This window comes from Epinephelus lanceolatus, chromosome 18 (assembly GCF_041903045.1).
Source record: "Epinephelus lanceolatus isolate andai-2023 chromosome 18, ASM4190304v1, whole genome shotgun sequence".
NCBI lineage: Eukaryota > Metazoa > Chordata > Actinopteri > Perciformes > Serranidae > Epinephelus > Epinephelus lanceolatus.
In genome coordinates this window covers 36,106,278-36,122,595 of record NC_135751.1, presented here as the reverse complement: position 1 = coordinate 36,122,595, position 16,318 = coordinate 36,106,278, and the positions used below count along the sequence as shown (strand labels likewise).

Here is a 16,318-nt window from a genome sequence, read left to right as displayed (position 1 = left end):
TACAAAACTGTAACAACTCTGGCAGATAGAAAGGTGTAAACTGTTTGTTTAGACCTGTAAACATAGCAATATTGCTGCTAATACTTCCTCCTATGCTTTAAGTAAATACATTTTCATTGTAATATCAGCCATGTTTTTTTAAAAAAAATACTTTATCTAACAATACAATGTACAAAGATGAGTGCCATTCTACAAAAGCTGAAAATTAAATAATTTAATATCAGTAAACAGATTTTTAAAATATAGTAAATAAAGTAAGAATCGACAATAGAAAAAAAACACACAAACAGTTCATTTCACATGTAGTTTGAGCCTTCCCTTTTTTACTGCAGTACTCAAACACGTCACAAGATGGCGCGGAGAGCTTCCGGGTTCCTGTCCTCGAGCCTCCCCTCTCCTGCACGTGCTGCCGTGCGTGGAGAGAAATGTGCTCAGCTGAACAGGGTTGTTGTTGTTCTCACCTTCAGAGCCCGCCCCCTGCTACTCATTGGCTCTGCGGCGTGACTGACAGGCGCGTGCCTAGCGCTCGTCAAATCAACATCATCCAAGGGGCGTGGCTCCGCTTCCTAATTAGAATACAAGTTGTTTGGACACATGGAGACGTCCCCGTGATGTGAGTTGCTGCAAAGTTGGTTAGAAGTGACTGAAGTCAGGTGCAGAGTCACAGTTTGAGCGTTTCTCTGTCAGACATCAGTAGATTCTTCACGGGTCGGTCATCATGTCAACTGCTAACCAAATCTTCTTTGGAGATAGAAGCGATGTTCCTGATCTCCTCAAGTCCCTGGCTGACTATCCCTTCTCCTTCCCTGCCTTTGATGACACCGGTAAGAATATTGTCTCGTGATTTATAAAGCCGACAAACAGCCTTGAAACTTGCTGCAGCTGTTTGCATATACTGTAAAGTGTTGTACGTGCAATTTGATGTTGCTTACGGGAATGGGAAATGTACTGTTTCATTTATTCTGCTAAGCATATGATCCACACACTAACTTATGCAATTTAAACCAGTGGTTCTCAATCAGGAGTCTGCGGGCTCTTGTAATTCACTATGAAAGTGAGCCCAGTGTGTGAGAGTGAATATTCTGATCATAGATTTCACTTCCTCCATTATCCTCCTCCTGAGACCCAAACGGTTGGTTGGTATGCATTTTAAATTATTTCAGCTATTTGGGATCAGTAGCACCCAGTAATTATTAAAAAAAAACCCTGAATATTGTCAATGATATGTAAGATACGATATGTTGAATGTGAGCATTCAAACTTGTGCGTTGGTGTGTCTGTGTCACTCTGCAGTTACACCTCCAAAACACTAGTCGGCGGTGGAGGTTTCAGTGAAGTGCTGTAAAGTCTAGTTGATTCAAAACACACATTAAACACACGTTAAAAACACATTAAACACACATTAAACATGGCTTAATACAGACAATTTCAAACACAAGTACACAAATCAGCTTCACTATAACTCGCAGCATTCACAGACAAACACTTGTCTTTATCTGGACACATTTTCCCCATTAATACAACATGCTAATGTTTTAGCACAAGCCTATGGCATTTTACACTGTATAAATTAGCCTAGCAGCTAGCAACCTTTTCCTCTTCTCATGCAAAACCAGGGACAACAGCAACATTTCACAAAGGTAGCAGTACATAATTTAGCTCCATTACAACTCACAAGGTTCACTGACAAAACAACTGTCTTATACTAAACACGTTTTCCAAACAAATACAACATGCTAACGTTATTAGCACAAGCCTTTGGCACTTTACATTGTATAAATTAGCCTAGCAGCTAGCTATCTTTTCCTCTTCTCGTATAAAACCAGGGACAACAGCAACATTTAACAAAGGTAGCAGTACATAATTGAGCTCCATTACAACTCACAAGGTTCACTGACAAAACAACTGTCTTATACTCAACAGATTTTCCAAACAAATATAACATGCTAACGTTATTAGCACAAGCCTATGGCATTTTACGTTGTATAAATTAACCTAGTAGCTAGCTATCTTTCCCTATTTTCATATAAAACCAGGGACAACAGCAACATTTAACAAAGGTAACGGCACATAGTTTGGCTCCATTACAACTCACAAGGTTCACCAACAAAACAACTATCTTATATAAACACATTTTCCAAACAAATTCAACATGCTAACATTATTAGCACAAGCCTATGGCATTTTACATTGTACAAATTAGCCTAGCGACGAGTGGAGATTTCCTCTGCTCATATGAAGCAGAAGGTCTGCAAGTCAGGTTACGGGGTAGGGTCTATGTCAACATGGAGCCTACGGCGTAGCTACGGTGTCGATTCAACGCAGATGTATAAATTCAGCCTAAGTCCTAATGTCTTTAAATGAGTACTTCCTAATTAACAGTGTCTTAGCTTGTTACTGTTGCTAAGATCAAATTCAAAGCCCCTTCAAATGGTCAAATTTGTTGCCATAACTATAAACATTATTAATAAGACGTAAACAAGTTTCAACCATATAATCTGATCAGGGTTTTACCCCGTCCACTTTTGTGTCGGGATCAGCTGCAGACTGACTTGGCAAAGATGGCTGCCATTTTTTTTTTCACATGGAGTATTATATTGTGCTCTCACTAGCACTGGTTGGCACAAAAAAGTGTCCACCAACAAGGACGACAGGTCAAGTTACGTCAAATGAAGTAAAGGATCAAGTAAACCCAAAATGTGATGCCCTCATAAGAGGACACAGGGTCTCAGGAGGGTATTATCTCATCAACTGTAGATGACAACAGGAGAAATGCTGCTCTTAATCATATCTAACTACCAAAATATTTTCAGAAAGAAGTCCCTGAAGTGAAATCATATCAAATGGGGGCCCATGACCTAATTTTTTTTTATCAGTTTAATGGGCCCTTGACACATAAAAGGCTGAGAACCACTGGATTAAACTACAAACAGTATGTTAGGAGGCATAAATTACCTTCACCTGGACCACTCACAACATCACTGGTGATAATAATCCAAGCAGTGGCCATTCTGCTGCCTAATGAATTAACTAATTTGTACATCCCAGTTTCTTTCAGAGTACTCCAGCTAGCATGCTCAGGTTTCTCAGTAACGGAATATGGTGTTTACACACTCAAACACATAAACAGGGTACTCCAAACACCCAATCATAAACGCTTAATTCATGTCCATGTAAACACACTCATTGTACTGATTACTGTAGTAAAGGTGACCATGGTTGCATGTTCAAATTAAACCTGTTGCAAGTTTGAGCTGGTGGTCCATCTCCTCCGATGACTCAAAATGTGGTACAAGTGGCCAAAACTAGCGAGCTGTATTAAGTCAGCAGACTGTGTGTGTGCTGCTGTTTCACAGTGGAGTCACAATACAGAAGCCTGCAGCTGATGCAACAACACTGAAACACTCCTCACTCATGGTTTCATCACATCATTAGAGTCTTTGTGCACTCTGCTCATCTTGTAGACTTTCTTGCTTACTTGCTTTTTTTAGTTAGATTCTTTTTTTGGGCATTTTTACTCGATAGCTGACAGTTGGAGTGACAGAAAGGAAGGTGACAGTGAGGAGAAGTGACATCCAACAGAGGCCTCCAGCTGTAATTGAACCAGATCACATGTGATAATGGCGACACTCCTGCAGACAGTTAGTGCATCATGGTCGGCTTACTGTCTACCATCAGACTGTCACATCCAAGTGGAAGTGACCTTTAATAGCACTGGAAACATTACTTTGCTACTATGCTATTTTACTATGCTGCTAACATATTTCATGAATTAAAATAGGTTGCATTCACTGACTAAATTTGTCTCTAAACTGGTGGAATGCAAATTAAAAATGTGGACATGGCTGTATAAAGTCTGTCTAAAACTCTGGGTAGTGACGGAAAAATGAGATCGCGGATACAAGCGGTCGAAATGAGTTTCATCTGTGGGGTGGCTGGGCTCAGCCTTAGGGATAGGGTGAAGAGCTTGGACATCCGGAGGGAGCTTGAAGTAGAGCCGCTACTTCTTCGCATTAGGATGCCCCCTGTGTGCCTCCCTGTCTTGGTAGGAGGTAGACCAAGGACACACATATCTCTGGCCAGGAGGAGCTGGGAGGTGTCGCTGGGGAGAGGGACGTCTGGGGTGCTTTGCTTGGCCTGCTGCCACCGCGACCCATCCCCGGATAACCGGATGAAAACAGATGGATGTTTTAAGTCTTGGAGGGGTCGTAGCAGGGTTGATGGGAATAGACAAACAGACAGAGGGGCCCTCACCCTGGCATCTGACCTCTGGCAGTAAGAATGAACTGACCTCTAGTTTTTGGTACATCTGTGAAATGATTTGTCTTTTGAACACATGCAGAAATACTTATGTTGTAAACTTAAATATATTGGCAGCATGGTGCTGCTCTGGTGTTCTGCTTCGATTAATTGATCCTTGAAGCAGTACATAAACAAAACCTTCACGCTGGACCACAAGGCCGCCTCCTATCTGAGCTGCTCCATGAGCACAGTGTCTCCATCGATGTGAACCGACAGTAGAGGGCACTGAAACGTGCTTATGTTTGCATGTTTTGCACTGTAAACAGCAAATCTGAGCCCAAGGCTTTTCTTGTTTCCCAACAAGTTCTGCAGCATATTTACCAAATAGCACGGATTGTCAACTTTGTATACTGTGATTTTTTTCTTTTTTTGCACAAGTACAGGTGCAGTACTACACATGATTCAATGTCACACTTACCCAGTTACCCCCGCCACATGACCACCATAATATTCATCATTCTCTCAAAGAGGGAGTCTCAAGCTATGTAACAGATTTGTAAAACAATTTTATTGTGTTCTTACTTGACAAAATAAACTCCAAACAGTCCGTATGCAAACTAAATGACAAGTCTGGATTGCAGTATGAGCACTCTTAGATTAAAAATACCATAAAACTTCAATTAAACGCCCAGTCCCTTTTACTAACCCGGTGTGGCTACACATTTTGACAAAAAAAGGCCTGTCCCAATTAGAGGCCTGGGCTGGCTGCCAAGTGATTCATTTTTAGAGAAGATCTTTGGATGTAGAAAATAGATTGTCGGCTACCCACTTGAGTTAACATTGGATGCTACATATTGTTAGCTCAATTACATTCTCCTTAATCGAGTCATTAAATTAATTTTACTGAAACCATGAGCACCAAAGAATAATTCATTCAGATTTACCGGCATGGTAAACAAGAGAGATGAAAAGAAGGTGGTGACTCCCTACCTCTGAAGTCAAATTATGTGTCCATTCCTCAATGACCTTGAAAGTTATTATATTTCTTTAGTCCCTAAGGGTCCTCAGATCAAAATAATCAAGAGGGTTTTTCATAAAAACAGGTGCTGTAATCTTCGGGTGCTGTAAAAGGAACTCTCTCCTCCTCTGATGTGCCGTCTCTTAGAGCTAGATCAAATAAATGATTCATTATTAATGTAGTTGATATGTTACATTATTATTTTTTGCACATTGAGCACTCTTCTTTTTGTGCACGGATGTTCTGAATAAATTGACTTTATTATTTTTGGCATTGTTCTCAGCCTGGGAACCTTTCTGTTGCTGTCCAGCTCAGTTAAACAGGTGTGTGGATATTTCTCCTACCGTCCTCTCTTGATTGTCCATTGTACCGAAGCACCCAAGATAAACTTTTTTGTTGCCCTGAGTAGGCGCAGCTTCACAGCAGCCCTAAGACTTGTTTTATTGGGAGACGGTGAAGAGAAGATAAAATAGGAGTGATGTGATCACACCTTTTGGTTTTTCTTAAAACTCTGCTGCTGCAGTCTGAAGAAGCTTTGTCAGTCCAGCAAAAAGTGCATTACAGTAATCTACTGGAAATGAAAGCGTGAACTGGCTGTTCAGAGTGACTGAGACAAGATGCATGTAAAAAGACAAGTGGTTTTTTTTAGATGCTGTTGTAGAGTTTGGTTGGTTCTCGTGTGTGGTGCTGTGGCTGAGGGGCTCAGACTAGACTCGTGACTGTTTTTCTAAAATCCTGACCTTGGGTGTAACAGGATGTTGCCATACAGTCATTGGGTATCACACAGTATTCTCGGATGGTGGTGTAACATGGGTGAACCACAAGGGATGTTTGCCGGTCACTGGCTCTATGTATGCAGCATGTTACCCCGTCATCAACACTTTCAATTATTAAATCAAGGGAAAATGTTAAAATCTTTGCATGGTGTGTTTCACAAGTTTCACATTGGTGTTTCCTCCACCTATTGCACCATCAGGAGATAGGACAGGAATGCAAACAGTCCATCCAGTGATGGAGCAGCTGCAGAGGTTTAACTGGTCTCCTCTGTGCTGGACCAGCTCCACTTTGTTTACCGTGTGGCCACTGTGGTGAGTCTGTGAGGACAAATAAGAGATTAGTGGGGAAGGTGGGGAGTTTTTGCGGTTTGAACATCGTGTTCCTGAAACTAAACATCCTGCTCGCGCGCTCACTGTGGCGCGCAACGGAGCAGCGCGTGCACGGAAACATGAGATTTCCGCTTTGTAGCGTTTGATGTGGAAAAATTTCATTATCAGAAGAATAACGGTTATTATTATAACGGTTGTGTGAAATGATGGGTGGCATAGAGAGTATAAACGATAGGAGCACGTGCACACAAAAGAAATAAAAGTTAAATTTAGAGGGTTATTTTATTTTAAAATGTAGTTTTGGGATGTCGAGACATTGTAGTTCTGTCAGGAAGTAGAACGTAAAGGTGGTAATGTATCTTAAAGACACGAGGTGGTGTTATTGTCAGGTGATAAATATGCACTCACTTACCTTTTGGGTCCCCGTGACAGCTGTTCCAGCAACGAGCGCGCGCCCGCTCCAGCTCGTCTTGGCCCACACGTGCTAAAGATGTGAAGCCACGCCCCTCGACAGATTGTACTTTCACGTGAGTAGGATGGAGGCGGAGGGCACGTGTTTTGCCACGAGTGTCTCCTTGTGCAGGACTGAGGGAGGGAAGGATGCACGAGCTTACTCCATTGTATTGTATTGTATTGTGTGTGTGTGTGTGTGTGCACAGAGTGTGATGCAAAGCGAAGGTTAATGTGTGGTCATGATAGAGGTGTGCAGGTGATTAAGATTGGATGCTTCCTGCAGGATGTGTGTGCGCGCTGTGATTATTTATATTATTTATATATTTTGGATTCATATGCAGCATGCACGAGACTGTATGTTCCTACTATGGTGCACATATGTACTGTACATGCCTCTCTATATAAAGAACTGATCTCCATGTGGAGAGTGTGCAGCCAATGAGCAGACACAGAGCCACTACACAGACAAAGAGGAGCGCCCGTACACATTCACACAGACAGCACTGTCAGCCAATCAGCTTCTACTATTCCACAAGTAGGCGGGGCACGCGGCTCATGAATATCCAACATGAGCGCTCGGTGGGCACAGAGAACAAGGGGCTTGTGTAGTGTTGTTTTTGCATCCTAAAGATATTGACAAACAGGCCTGAAATCGGCACCGTCAGTGAAAACAAAGGGAGATCCGCGCGTGTGTGAGAGATCCTGTTGCATCCCGGTGCAGGAGGCGGAAGAGGAGGCTCGGTACCGTTAGGGAACATCGCCCCGGTGTGCTCGCAGCGTAGCAGGGAACAATGTCAGGCAAAGCAGCGCTCAAGCCGAGCGGTGCCGTCGTTACAGCGGCTCCGCAGAAGTCCTTTCCGTTTGTGTTGAAGAAGATCATGGACATCCCTCCTCCTAACATCCTGGAGGAAGGCGAGGACGGTGAGACACACATACACACACACAAAGAGCGCTTCTTCTGCATTGTGAACCACAAGTTTGTTTATACATGCAACAAAATGTGCGTAATCACATCTGTGCCATGCGGCGTTAATTGCAATTGGATGACATTATGGTTGGTAATTAAACCGGATTAGGACGGATGTGCCATATGTTGCACGGAGCCAGTTTCATGTGAGGCTGCGAGGAAACATAAAAAGAACAAAAAGTTCCAACTCCTCTGTGCTGCTCTCCACACAGCGCACACACACTGGGAAGACACTCAGAGATAAAGGCGGTGTTTGGCTTTCAAATGCACACACTGGTGTTGTGTTATCTGGTCCTGAGTGTGTGTGGTGGTGGTTTGTGTTGTGGTGGTGCATGTGTGGAGCAGGCAGGCGCTCTGTCCTCGTCCCTGAAGCCTCAGTCTGCCTTTTATTCCATCTTTCCATCCACTTTAAAACTCACTGACAGGCTAATTTGATGTAAACCCTCTTTTTTAATTGATTAATTTTTGCACACTGCCACACCCCCCTCTCTCCACCCTGCCTCTTTGCATCCACTAATTATGCGTCCCTGTGCGTGCACCTGTCTGAGCCTCTCCGAGGGGACCAGGGTTGGCATGTGCACACACGGAAAACATTTCTTTAACCATTGTTCCCCTCGTGTCTTTAATGCAGAAATAGAGAAAGAGAAGCTGTGCTCATCTGAGGATGTGGAGGGAGGCGGGGCCGGAGCAGCCAGTGCTGGTGGAGGTTCCAGAGGAGGAGGCGGCGGTGGCGGCGGCGGTGGTGGTGGCGGAGGCGTATCAGCCTCCTTGACCCCAGCCATTTGGGAGAAGACCATCCCCTACGATGGGGAGACCTTCCACTTGGAGTACATGGACCTGGATGAGTTCCTCCTGGAGAACGGGATCCCCGTGAGCCTGGAGGAGGAGGAGCTGCAGAAGACGCTGGCCTCAGTGGGAGTCAAAGGCAAATCCGTCCCCAAGGTTACTCCTGCAGCTACCACTACTCCTCCTGCTGCTGATGCTGCTGAGGCTGAAGCCACTGTCCCCACCTCAGCAGCTTCCCCCTCTGTCTCCGCCACCTCCACGGTCACCTCAGACCCAGAGGAAACGGTGACCGTCACCACGTTACAACCAGCTAAGCTAGAGGAGGAGGAGGAGGAGGAGGAGGAGGAAGAGGAGGAAGGACAAGAAGAGGAGCCAGAGGAGGCGACAGCAGAAGTGACAGAGAAGAAAACAGGTGACAAATATATTTTTATTATACTCTTTGTGGATGTGTCATTGTGCAGTTCCTCTTTATGATACTTCAGATAACTCCCATTGACTTTCATTATTTGTTCCTGTTTGTTTTTAAGTTCCCCCATTACTATTAGACTGAATCGTTTAAGCAAAACACTTCCTGCTGGCTGAGAGTCTTAAACTCTGTCTCCAGAAGCTGAATACAGAGTGTCTACAGGTCCTTGTCCTCATCTTTGTGTCTACAATAAGGCCTTAAAACAGTCTTAAACTTGAATTTTTGAGGTCTTAAATACTATAAACTAAACTAAACTACTATAATACTGTCATTTTACTTCATATTCACACTTAGCTGTTGACTTAACTGACTCTAATCACCATATTCCTACAGAACACTTAGCTCTGCACAAGACCACATATATACTACGTGCCTGCAATGCTAACCTTTGACGCTTAAATAAGTATAACATGATTTGTCCAAAAATCTGTCCTAAATTTGGTTAAAGGTGTCCCTCTAAAGTTGAAGCAAGATATCTCAGAGGTAATACAACAATAGAAGCCAAACAGCTGTGAAGGCAACACAAAAATTAAGGTGAAATTAAACAAAATAAGATCAGAGAGAAGACCGATGATAATGAGAAAAAGAGATGAAAATGATTAAAGAAAACATACCAATAAAAGCAATAAATACTTAATAATAAATGTTGAGACAGAATAAAACTGTCAATAAATAGAGGTGTACTTTAGGTGTACTATTAGTTGCTCTACCCTTGTCGGTGCTGGCATAACATTAACATTGAACAGGTAGACACACAGTTTAAACCTGACCTTTGAGCCCATGCTATAACTTTGTGTTTGGCCTGTCGCCAGCATGCTGGTCCACTATACGCCACTGCGACCTGTGAAAAACTTGTATCTCCAAGCCCTAAAACTAAACTAAATGCAGACATTGTCACTGCTTTGTTGAGAAAATCATAAGCTCATATGAACAGCTGTAAGTTCAGCTACAATCAGAAATCAGTGTATCACACATGCACACAGACGCCCAAATATTTTTGACCAGATACCTGTTCATATTGGAGCGATTATGCAGGGTTGACTCTTGATGCTTTCACAAAATATTTACAAGATTTTTGATGAATAATCATCAGTAATGTGGATATAAGGACTAAGTGGGTAAAGGCAAATAATAGAACAGTCTAATAAGTTCAGAAAATTACACCAACTCACTGTAATGCGGCCTTTAAAACCAGGAAAAGACAACACTTAGGATATATATCCATATATTGCCCAGCCCTACATGCAGCCATTAAATTTTCCTTTAAAAAAATGACATTACAGTACATCAGGAAAGACATGTCATTGTTTTAAAACCCAGTCTGGGAAGAAGAGAAAGGAATTACAGTGCACTCCGAAACACTCGAGCCACAGCCACAGCGTTCAACATTCCCACAGAGTTAAATACTGAACACTATGAGCCTCACAGAGAGTTGATGTTTTACAGGATCTTTGTACTGTTTTGGATAACAGTGTACAAAAGGAACAAGGAACGAGGAAACCATAAAAAATCCTCCACCGTAGGTATTTTTTCTGAAGTTTTCCTTGGCAGCTGACAGGAAGTGAACAGGAACCAATTCAGTGATACTCAGTTTATGGTTCGTTATCGGGTGCTGGGTGACCCGCCGCCCATTTTCTAATCCACAAATGAAAATAAATTGATTGAAAGGTGCCAGAATTCATCTAAATTACAATTACAAAAAACAGCTTGATTGTCAAAAAGTGTCAGGGGAGGATTCCCCAGACGGCCTGACAGAGGTCGGGTCTAAGCCCCTTATGTCCTCAAATCCTAGAAACTGGCCCCTGACCTTCTGTCGTTTTGCAAAAGTGGCCCCCGGGCAGAGCAAGCTGAGTATCAGGTCTCTCACTGTACCAAAGTCATGTCTTAAAGCTGCTTGTTTTGTTTGACTGACAGTAGCCTGCAAGTGTTTGGTATTTTCTGTTTAGTATACTAAAGTTATAATTGTTTATTGATAAACTATAATCAACAATATTAGGGCTCAGTCAGTTAAAAAGTGTAAGTCCTGATATTGCTCTTTACACATCTAATGAGGCGAAAAGTGTGTGTGCTATGAGCTCAAAAAGTCTGTCTAAACATGTGTAACATACACCCCACTGTCACTTAATCCCCACTGTGTCATTTTGCGGCCTCTCATGTATCCAAGTTTACTTTGTCTCTCCATCCCCACAGATCGCAGCCCCGCAGAGCGCAACACGCCCTCCCCCATCGACCCAGATGCCATTGAGGTGGACATTAACTTCCAGCCGGACCCAACAGACCTGGTCCTGTCCAGCGTGCCGGGGGGAGAGCTGTTCAACCCGCGCAAACACAAGTTCTCTGAGGAGGAGCTGAAACCGCAGCCGATGATCAAGAAGGCCAAGAAGGTGTTTGTTCCTGATGAGCAGAAGGTGGGTTAGTTTAAACATATGTGCAGTGTCTATTGAGCACCAAAGAAACACTTTGTTTGAAAGCTGCAAACTGTTAGCAACTGATGAATGGGGGACTTCTTATTGTATTATTTTAGTTTGCTTCATTAAAGGGTAACTTTTTTCAACCTGGACCCCATTTTCCCATGTTTCTGTGTCTAAGTTACCAATGGGAACAACGGTTTTTGAGCTTGGTCCAGTATTGACAGAGGGCTGCAGATGGCAGATGCACTCGAGGCATGTTCGCGCCTTCCATTTACATCCACTAACAGTGCTTGTTTTTGTCACTGACAGATTCAGATTGCTATTCTAAGTGTCTGACACATTATGGAAAGGATCCCTACAGAGCTAGACATTTTCTTAAAGAGTAAGATACTTTTTGCTTTACCAGAAACAACTGTGAAATCTTTAACGCCAAACCTGCCAAACTCCATTTAAATAAACAGTAATTTTATCATTGTAAAACACGCTTCATTCAAAGTCGACAGAGACAAAATAAACCTCAGAAAAAACATCTTGGTTTGTCTTTTCACTGTCTGAACAACCATCAACTCTGGTTTAATTGAAATAATCCTTGATTCACCCAGTTAGGTGTGAAAACATGCTGCCTCTGTACACGCTTAAATCACTGTTTATTTAAATGGAGTCTGGTGGGTTTTTGGCAATGACGATTTCAGGGCTGTTTCTGGTTAAACAAAAAGGATCTTACTCTATAACTAAGAGGTCTAACTCTGAAGGGATCCTTTCCATAATGTGTCAGACACTTAGAATAACAATCTGAGCCTGTCAGTGGCAAATAAAAGCTCTTTTAGCGGATGTAAATTGGCAGTGTGCGACCACCCCTAGTGGTTACATTACAGTGTTTTGCAGCTGCTAGCTGCAGCCCTCTCGCTCAATAGTGGACCAGTTTCAAATATTGTCATTGTCACTTAGAGACAAAAACATGGGAATATAAGGTCCAGGCTGAAAAATACCAGAGTTACCCTTCAATAGATATAGTTGGTGTACAATTTTGTACAATAGTTTTGACCCCAACAGAATGATTAAGTGTGATTGCAGTTGTTGTGGTCAGCTCTGGTGAAGATTAAAGCAAACAGAGTGGTGGCCTGTGGATTAGAGATCAAAGATGTGGGGGATGTTTTCACTACACAGATGTTCGTTTGTTTCAAATCCCTCGCTAGTGTTGGTTATGTTCAACTGTGCTTCTCCTGCTGCCCTCAGGATGACAAATACTGGTCCAGGAGAAAGAAGAACAACGTGGCAGCAAAGCGTTCTCGCGACGCACGGCGGCTGAAGGAGAACCAGATCACAGTGCGCGCCTCCTTCCTGGAGCGGGAAAACGCTGCGCTGCGGCAGCAAGTGGCCGAGCTGCGGAAGGACTGTGGCCGCTGCAAGAACATCCTGACCCGGTATGAGGCGAAGTACGGCCCGCTGTAAAGAACTCAGAACAAAACCCACGACGTAATCAATGAGACAAAAAGGAGAACTCCCTTCCCCGCAGAATTCAACACAGACACAAACACCAAGGGAATCTAAATTTGCACTGTCGTCTTCGCTGACCTCCAGTCACTGTGTCAAGCTCCAGTCGTTGTTTCAATGCTGGAGTTTCGGATGCACACTGGCAGGCGGTGAGACATGATGGGAGCGGTGGTCACAGGAAGGCCTGTGGAGAGCGCCTGGCTCCTACACTCAGAGAGGAAGGGGACGATTGTGGACACTCCCATGGTCAAACACACATGGATAAATCTGATCTGTCTTAAGACGGTCTCAAGAAAGTCAGGAAATAAGCAAAGAGCAGACTGGTACAAAAGAATCACAGGCTTTTAAATACTTACACAAATCAGTTTTTATCACTGCACAGCACTTCTTCTTAGTGGACCAAAGCATGATCGAGTAACGTCAGTTAGAAGTCCTGTATTTAGAACAGTGCACACATGCCGCCCCTCACATTTCCTTGTGTTGCACTCATGTTTGTGTCTGTACTTCCTTTAAAAATACTCCGGCTGAGGCTCAGATGAAGGATGTTCGTTAACTCACGGCAGGGCAGGAGAGAGACAGACGGGATAAAGGAGGCAGATTCAAAGCGGTACTTCCAGCCTGAAGAGAGCGGAGGCACAGACCTCAGGTCAGCAGAGGAGAAACAGATTAGTGGTGTGATTCAGTCACAGTTCTTCCTTCTTGTAACCCACATGCACGCCTCTGCGCACACAAAAACTGTTTGTATATATAGTCATCTCCCTGCACCACATAGATATGTGCGTGTATCCGTGTGTAATCCATTTTTGCACTTTCTCTTAAAAACAGATTATAGTGGTGGCAGACGTTATTTACCACCACGACGGGAGACACAGTAGCGTATTAGGGAAAAAAAACATGCATGACCTAAAATTTAAAGCTACTGTGATGTAGTTTGCTTTTCTACTAACCTCAGATCAGCTTCCAGAGCCTCACACAAGATTTTATCAAAGACTTTGGGTTTCCTTAAAAAGATATTTTAAAATGAAGAGTTTTTTCTGTCGGTTCCTTTTTGAAGGCGTAACGTGTGATGATCTCCAGGGCCCTCACTGGTGGAGGGGTATGTTAATACGTAGGGTTGTTTATTTTACTGCACACCGCAGGTAGAGGGCGCTAGAGCCACTGCCTGCCCGGTCTCGGTGTAGTGATGGCTGGATTGATTTTTAAAAAGAGAAAACATTAGCCAGGCCCAAAGTTGACTGCTTCTAATCCTTGTAAATAAATGATTGTCTCATGGTCTTTATTCCCTCAGATGGGGATTCTGACCGTGTCTTTATTAACCCAATACTATTCCTTATATTTGCCAAATAGTCAATGAGTGCTGTATTTATTCTGATGGTAATAATGCATCTGTTGATTGTGATGTACAACAATATGTCAGATAATTATTTCCTCTGAGGAACAATACTTGTAACGAAACCAATGCAGGGAAATCAATGGGTAAACTGTGCTTTTGGATGTTTGTTTTAAAAACAGATTTATATAGTTTTATGGGATTTTTTTTCCTCTCTATACACACACAGCATGTGTCTAACTCTCAAAGGAGAGGGCACACTCTTATTTACCTCATCCAACACTTCCTGTTTTGAATGGTTAAGCGTTCCGTAGGGCTACAAAGTGGTGTTGGTTGAAACAGAGAGCACATAAAAAGCAGCTTAGTTCCATTTGGCAAAACTCCGAGTTTATAGTTCTTTTTATTTTTTGCTAAACTGGCTGTGTCTAAATTAGTAAATACATTACAGACTGTTATGGGACTCTATATCTCAAGTGTCTTTGGCTGATGCACATTTTGCGATCAGTCGGCTTGTGCTCATAATCACCGTAATCTTGGAAAGAAAAATAAATGTGGCAATAATACTCTGTTATTTTATGCTCGTTTTATTTCAGTGATGATGTTGTATGTAAAATTGCTATGATGTACTAAATAGAAAATGCCCCCAAAGTCATTTGTGCTTCCAGTTCAGATCCTCTGTAGTCTAGGATCCTAATGCATGAAACCCTGTCAACTTGTCTTTTGTTTTGTTTTTTCTTGAATATTTTACACCAAGTGTACTTATGTCTGTAAACCATCACTGAAAACTAGATATGTTTTTGATGGGGAGGTCGGTGGTCTATTGTACAGTTCCGTCAAAAGAAGAAAAGCAGAACATCTTTGCTGTGATGTCCTGTGTTTATGACTTGCATAATGGCGCCACCTATCCCTGTGCAGCCAGTGCTTGACCTTGGGACGAACGTCAGCTGAAAACAGCATCTTTTGATCACTGTGTGGATTGTTTTCTATTTACTATATAAGATTGATCTATATCTAGATACAGTACACTGGATCAGTCAGTGATTTTGTGTTTTTCTCGCTAGGCTCTGTGTTCGTTCCAGTTTCCTGATGGTGTAGTGTGAGACATTACCTAGCAACGTGTTTTATGTTGCATTGACATTCAAACTCGGCGTTGACTGTGGTCGATGGATGCAAATTTTTGGTTAATTTTGAACCAAATTAACGAAAGGTACAGGCTAAGACGGTCTTTTAGAGGACACAAATCAAGATTGTTTATAGTTCTGCACACAGTAGCAATCTCTATTTTAATTGAAGCACCTGTTTTCTTCTTGTGTTCTTTTATTCAACACTTCTTCTGCTGTTAGTAGAAATTAAAACAATTGTTTCAGAGCAAAATTCAGTAACCTGTAACCTCCATTTATGACTTAAAATTAAGCTTCATCGGGCACTACATCATTAGAGAATTGAGCATGAAAGCATTAATTGACATGCCCAGAGTGAAGCCAGTAAACATAGATGTGTCGGGACAACTAAAATCATTAATTCTCATGTCAAATATTTTGCGTAACGCACAAAACCTGTACGAAAAACTGTAGTTGTACCACTCTGCCTGCAGGTGGCGCATGTTTGAGAGCTCTGTTGTTTCCTTTACCTGTAGATGGTGCAAAATAGCGTCTACATCCGAACTAGCGTTGTCAAATATATCAGTTTATCGATTCGTATTGATTCTGAATATTTAAAACGGTTTCAGTACTTATTTTCCGCAGTATTGATACACCAAAACCAGCTGCGCTTTCTTGCTTTCTCTTATTGTTAATGTTTACCACAATCATTCTGCTGTTCTCTGCTACTAATCAAGTAAAGGAATGTTATTATGTCATATCGTTTAACACAAATTTAACGCCCTGAGTGTCAATTTTCCCCAAGGTCGGTATTTTTCAAGGTGTTATATCGAAGTTAGCAACTCCAGTATCGTGACAACACAAGTCTGAACTGCTGTTTTCAGCTTCTGGCCTGAAACTGTTGGCACTGGCTTTTTGGGTGCTGCACATCAATGACACAGCGTC

General features: G+C 42.5%; 1 protein-coding gene across 2 annotated transcripts; it reads left to right on the top strand.

Annotated features, from left to right (window-relative positions):
• The first annotated feature begins 590 nt into the window (after positions 1-590).
• Positions 591-14,836, top strand: tefb (TEF transcription factor, PAR bZIP family member b). 2 transcript variants are annotated; one of them, XM_033644561.2, is made up of 4 exons: positions 591-824; positions 8,418-8,984; positions 11,229-11,446; positions 12,686-12,917. In XM_033644561.2, exons 1-4 carry the CDS (start codon positions 719-721, stop codon positions 12,899-12,901), a joined length of 1,107 nt encoding a protein of 368 aa, XP_033500452.1. In that variant the 5' UTR covers positions 591-718; the 3' UTR covers positions 12,902-12,917. The 2 variants fall into 2 exon arrangements, with proteins under 2 accessions (XP_033500452.1, XP_033500451.1); XM_033644560.2 differs by lacking the exon at positions 591-824 and adding an exon at positions 7,416-7,740 and having other exon boundaries at positions 12,686-14,836.
• Positions 14,837-16,318: the final 1,482 nt, after the last annotated feature.

Bases quoted from the DNA above. Each gene is read 5' to 3' on its own strand.
- tefb (XM_033644560.2), top strand. From the start codon at position 7,611: ATGTCAGGCAAAGCAGCGCTCAAGCCGAGCGGTGCCGTCGTTACAGCG. The intron at 7,741-8,417 runs GTGAGACACACA...TCTTTAATGCAG, and splicing joins CCTGGAGGAAGGCGAGGACG to AAATAGAGAAAGAGAAGCTG. The intron at 11,447-12,685 runs GTGGGTTAGTTT...TGCTGCCCTCAG, and splicing joins TTGTTCCTGATGAGCAGAAG to GATGACAAATACTGGTCCAG.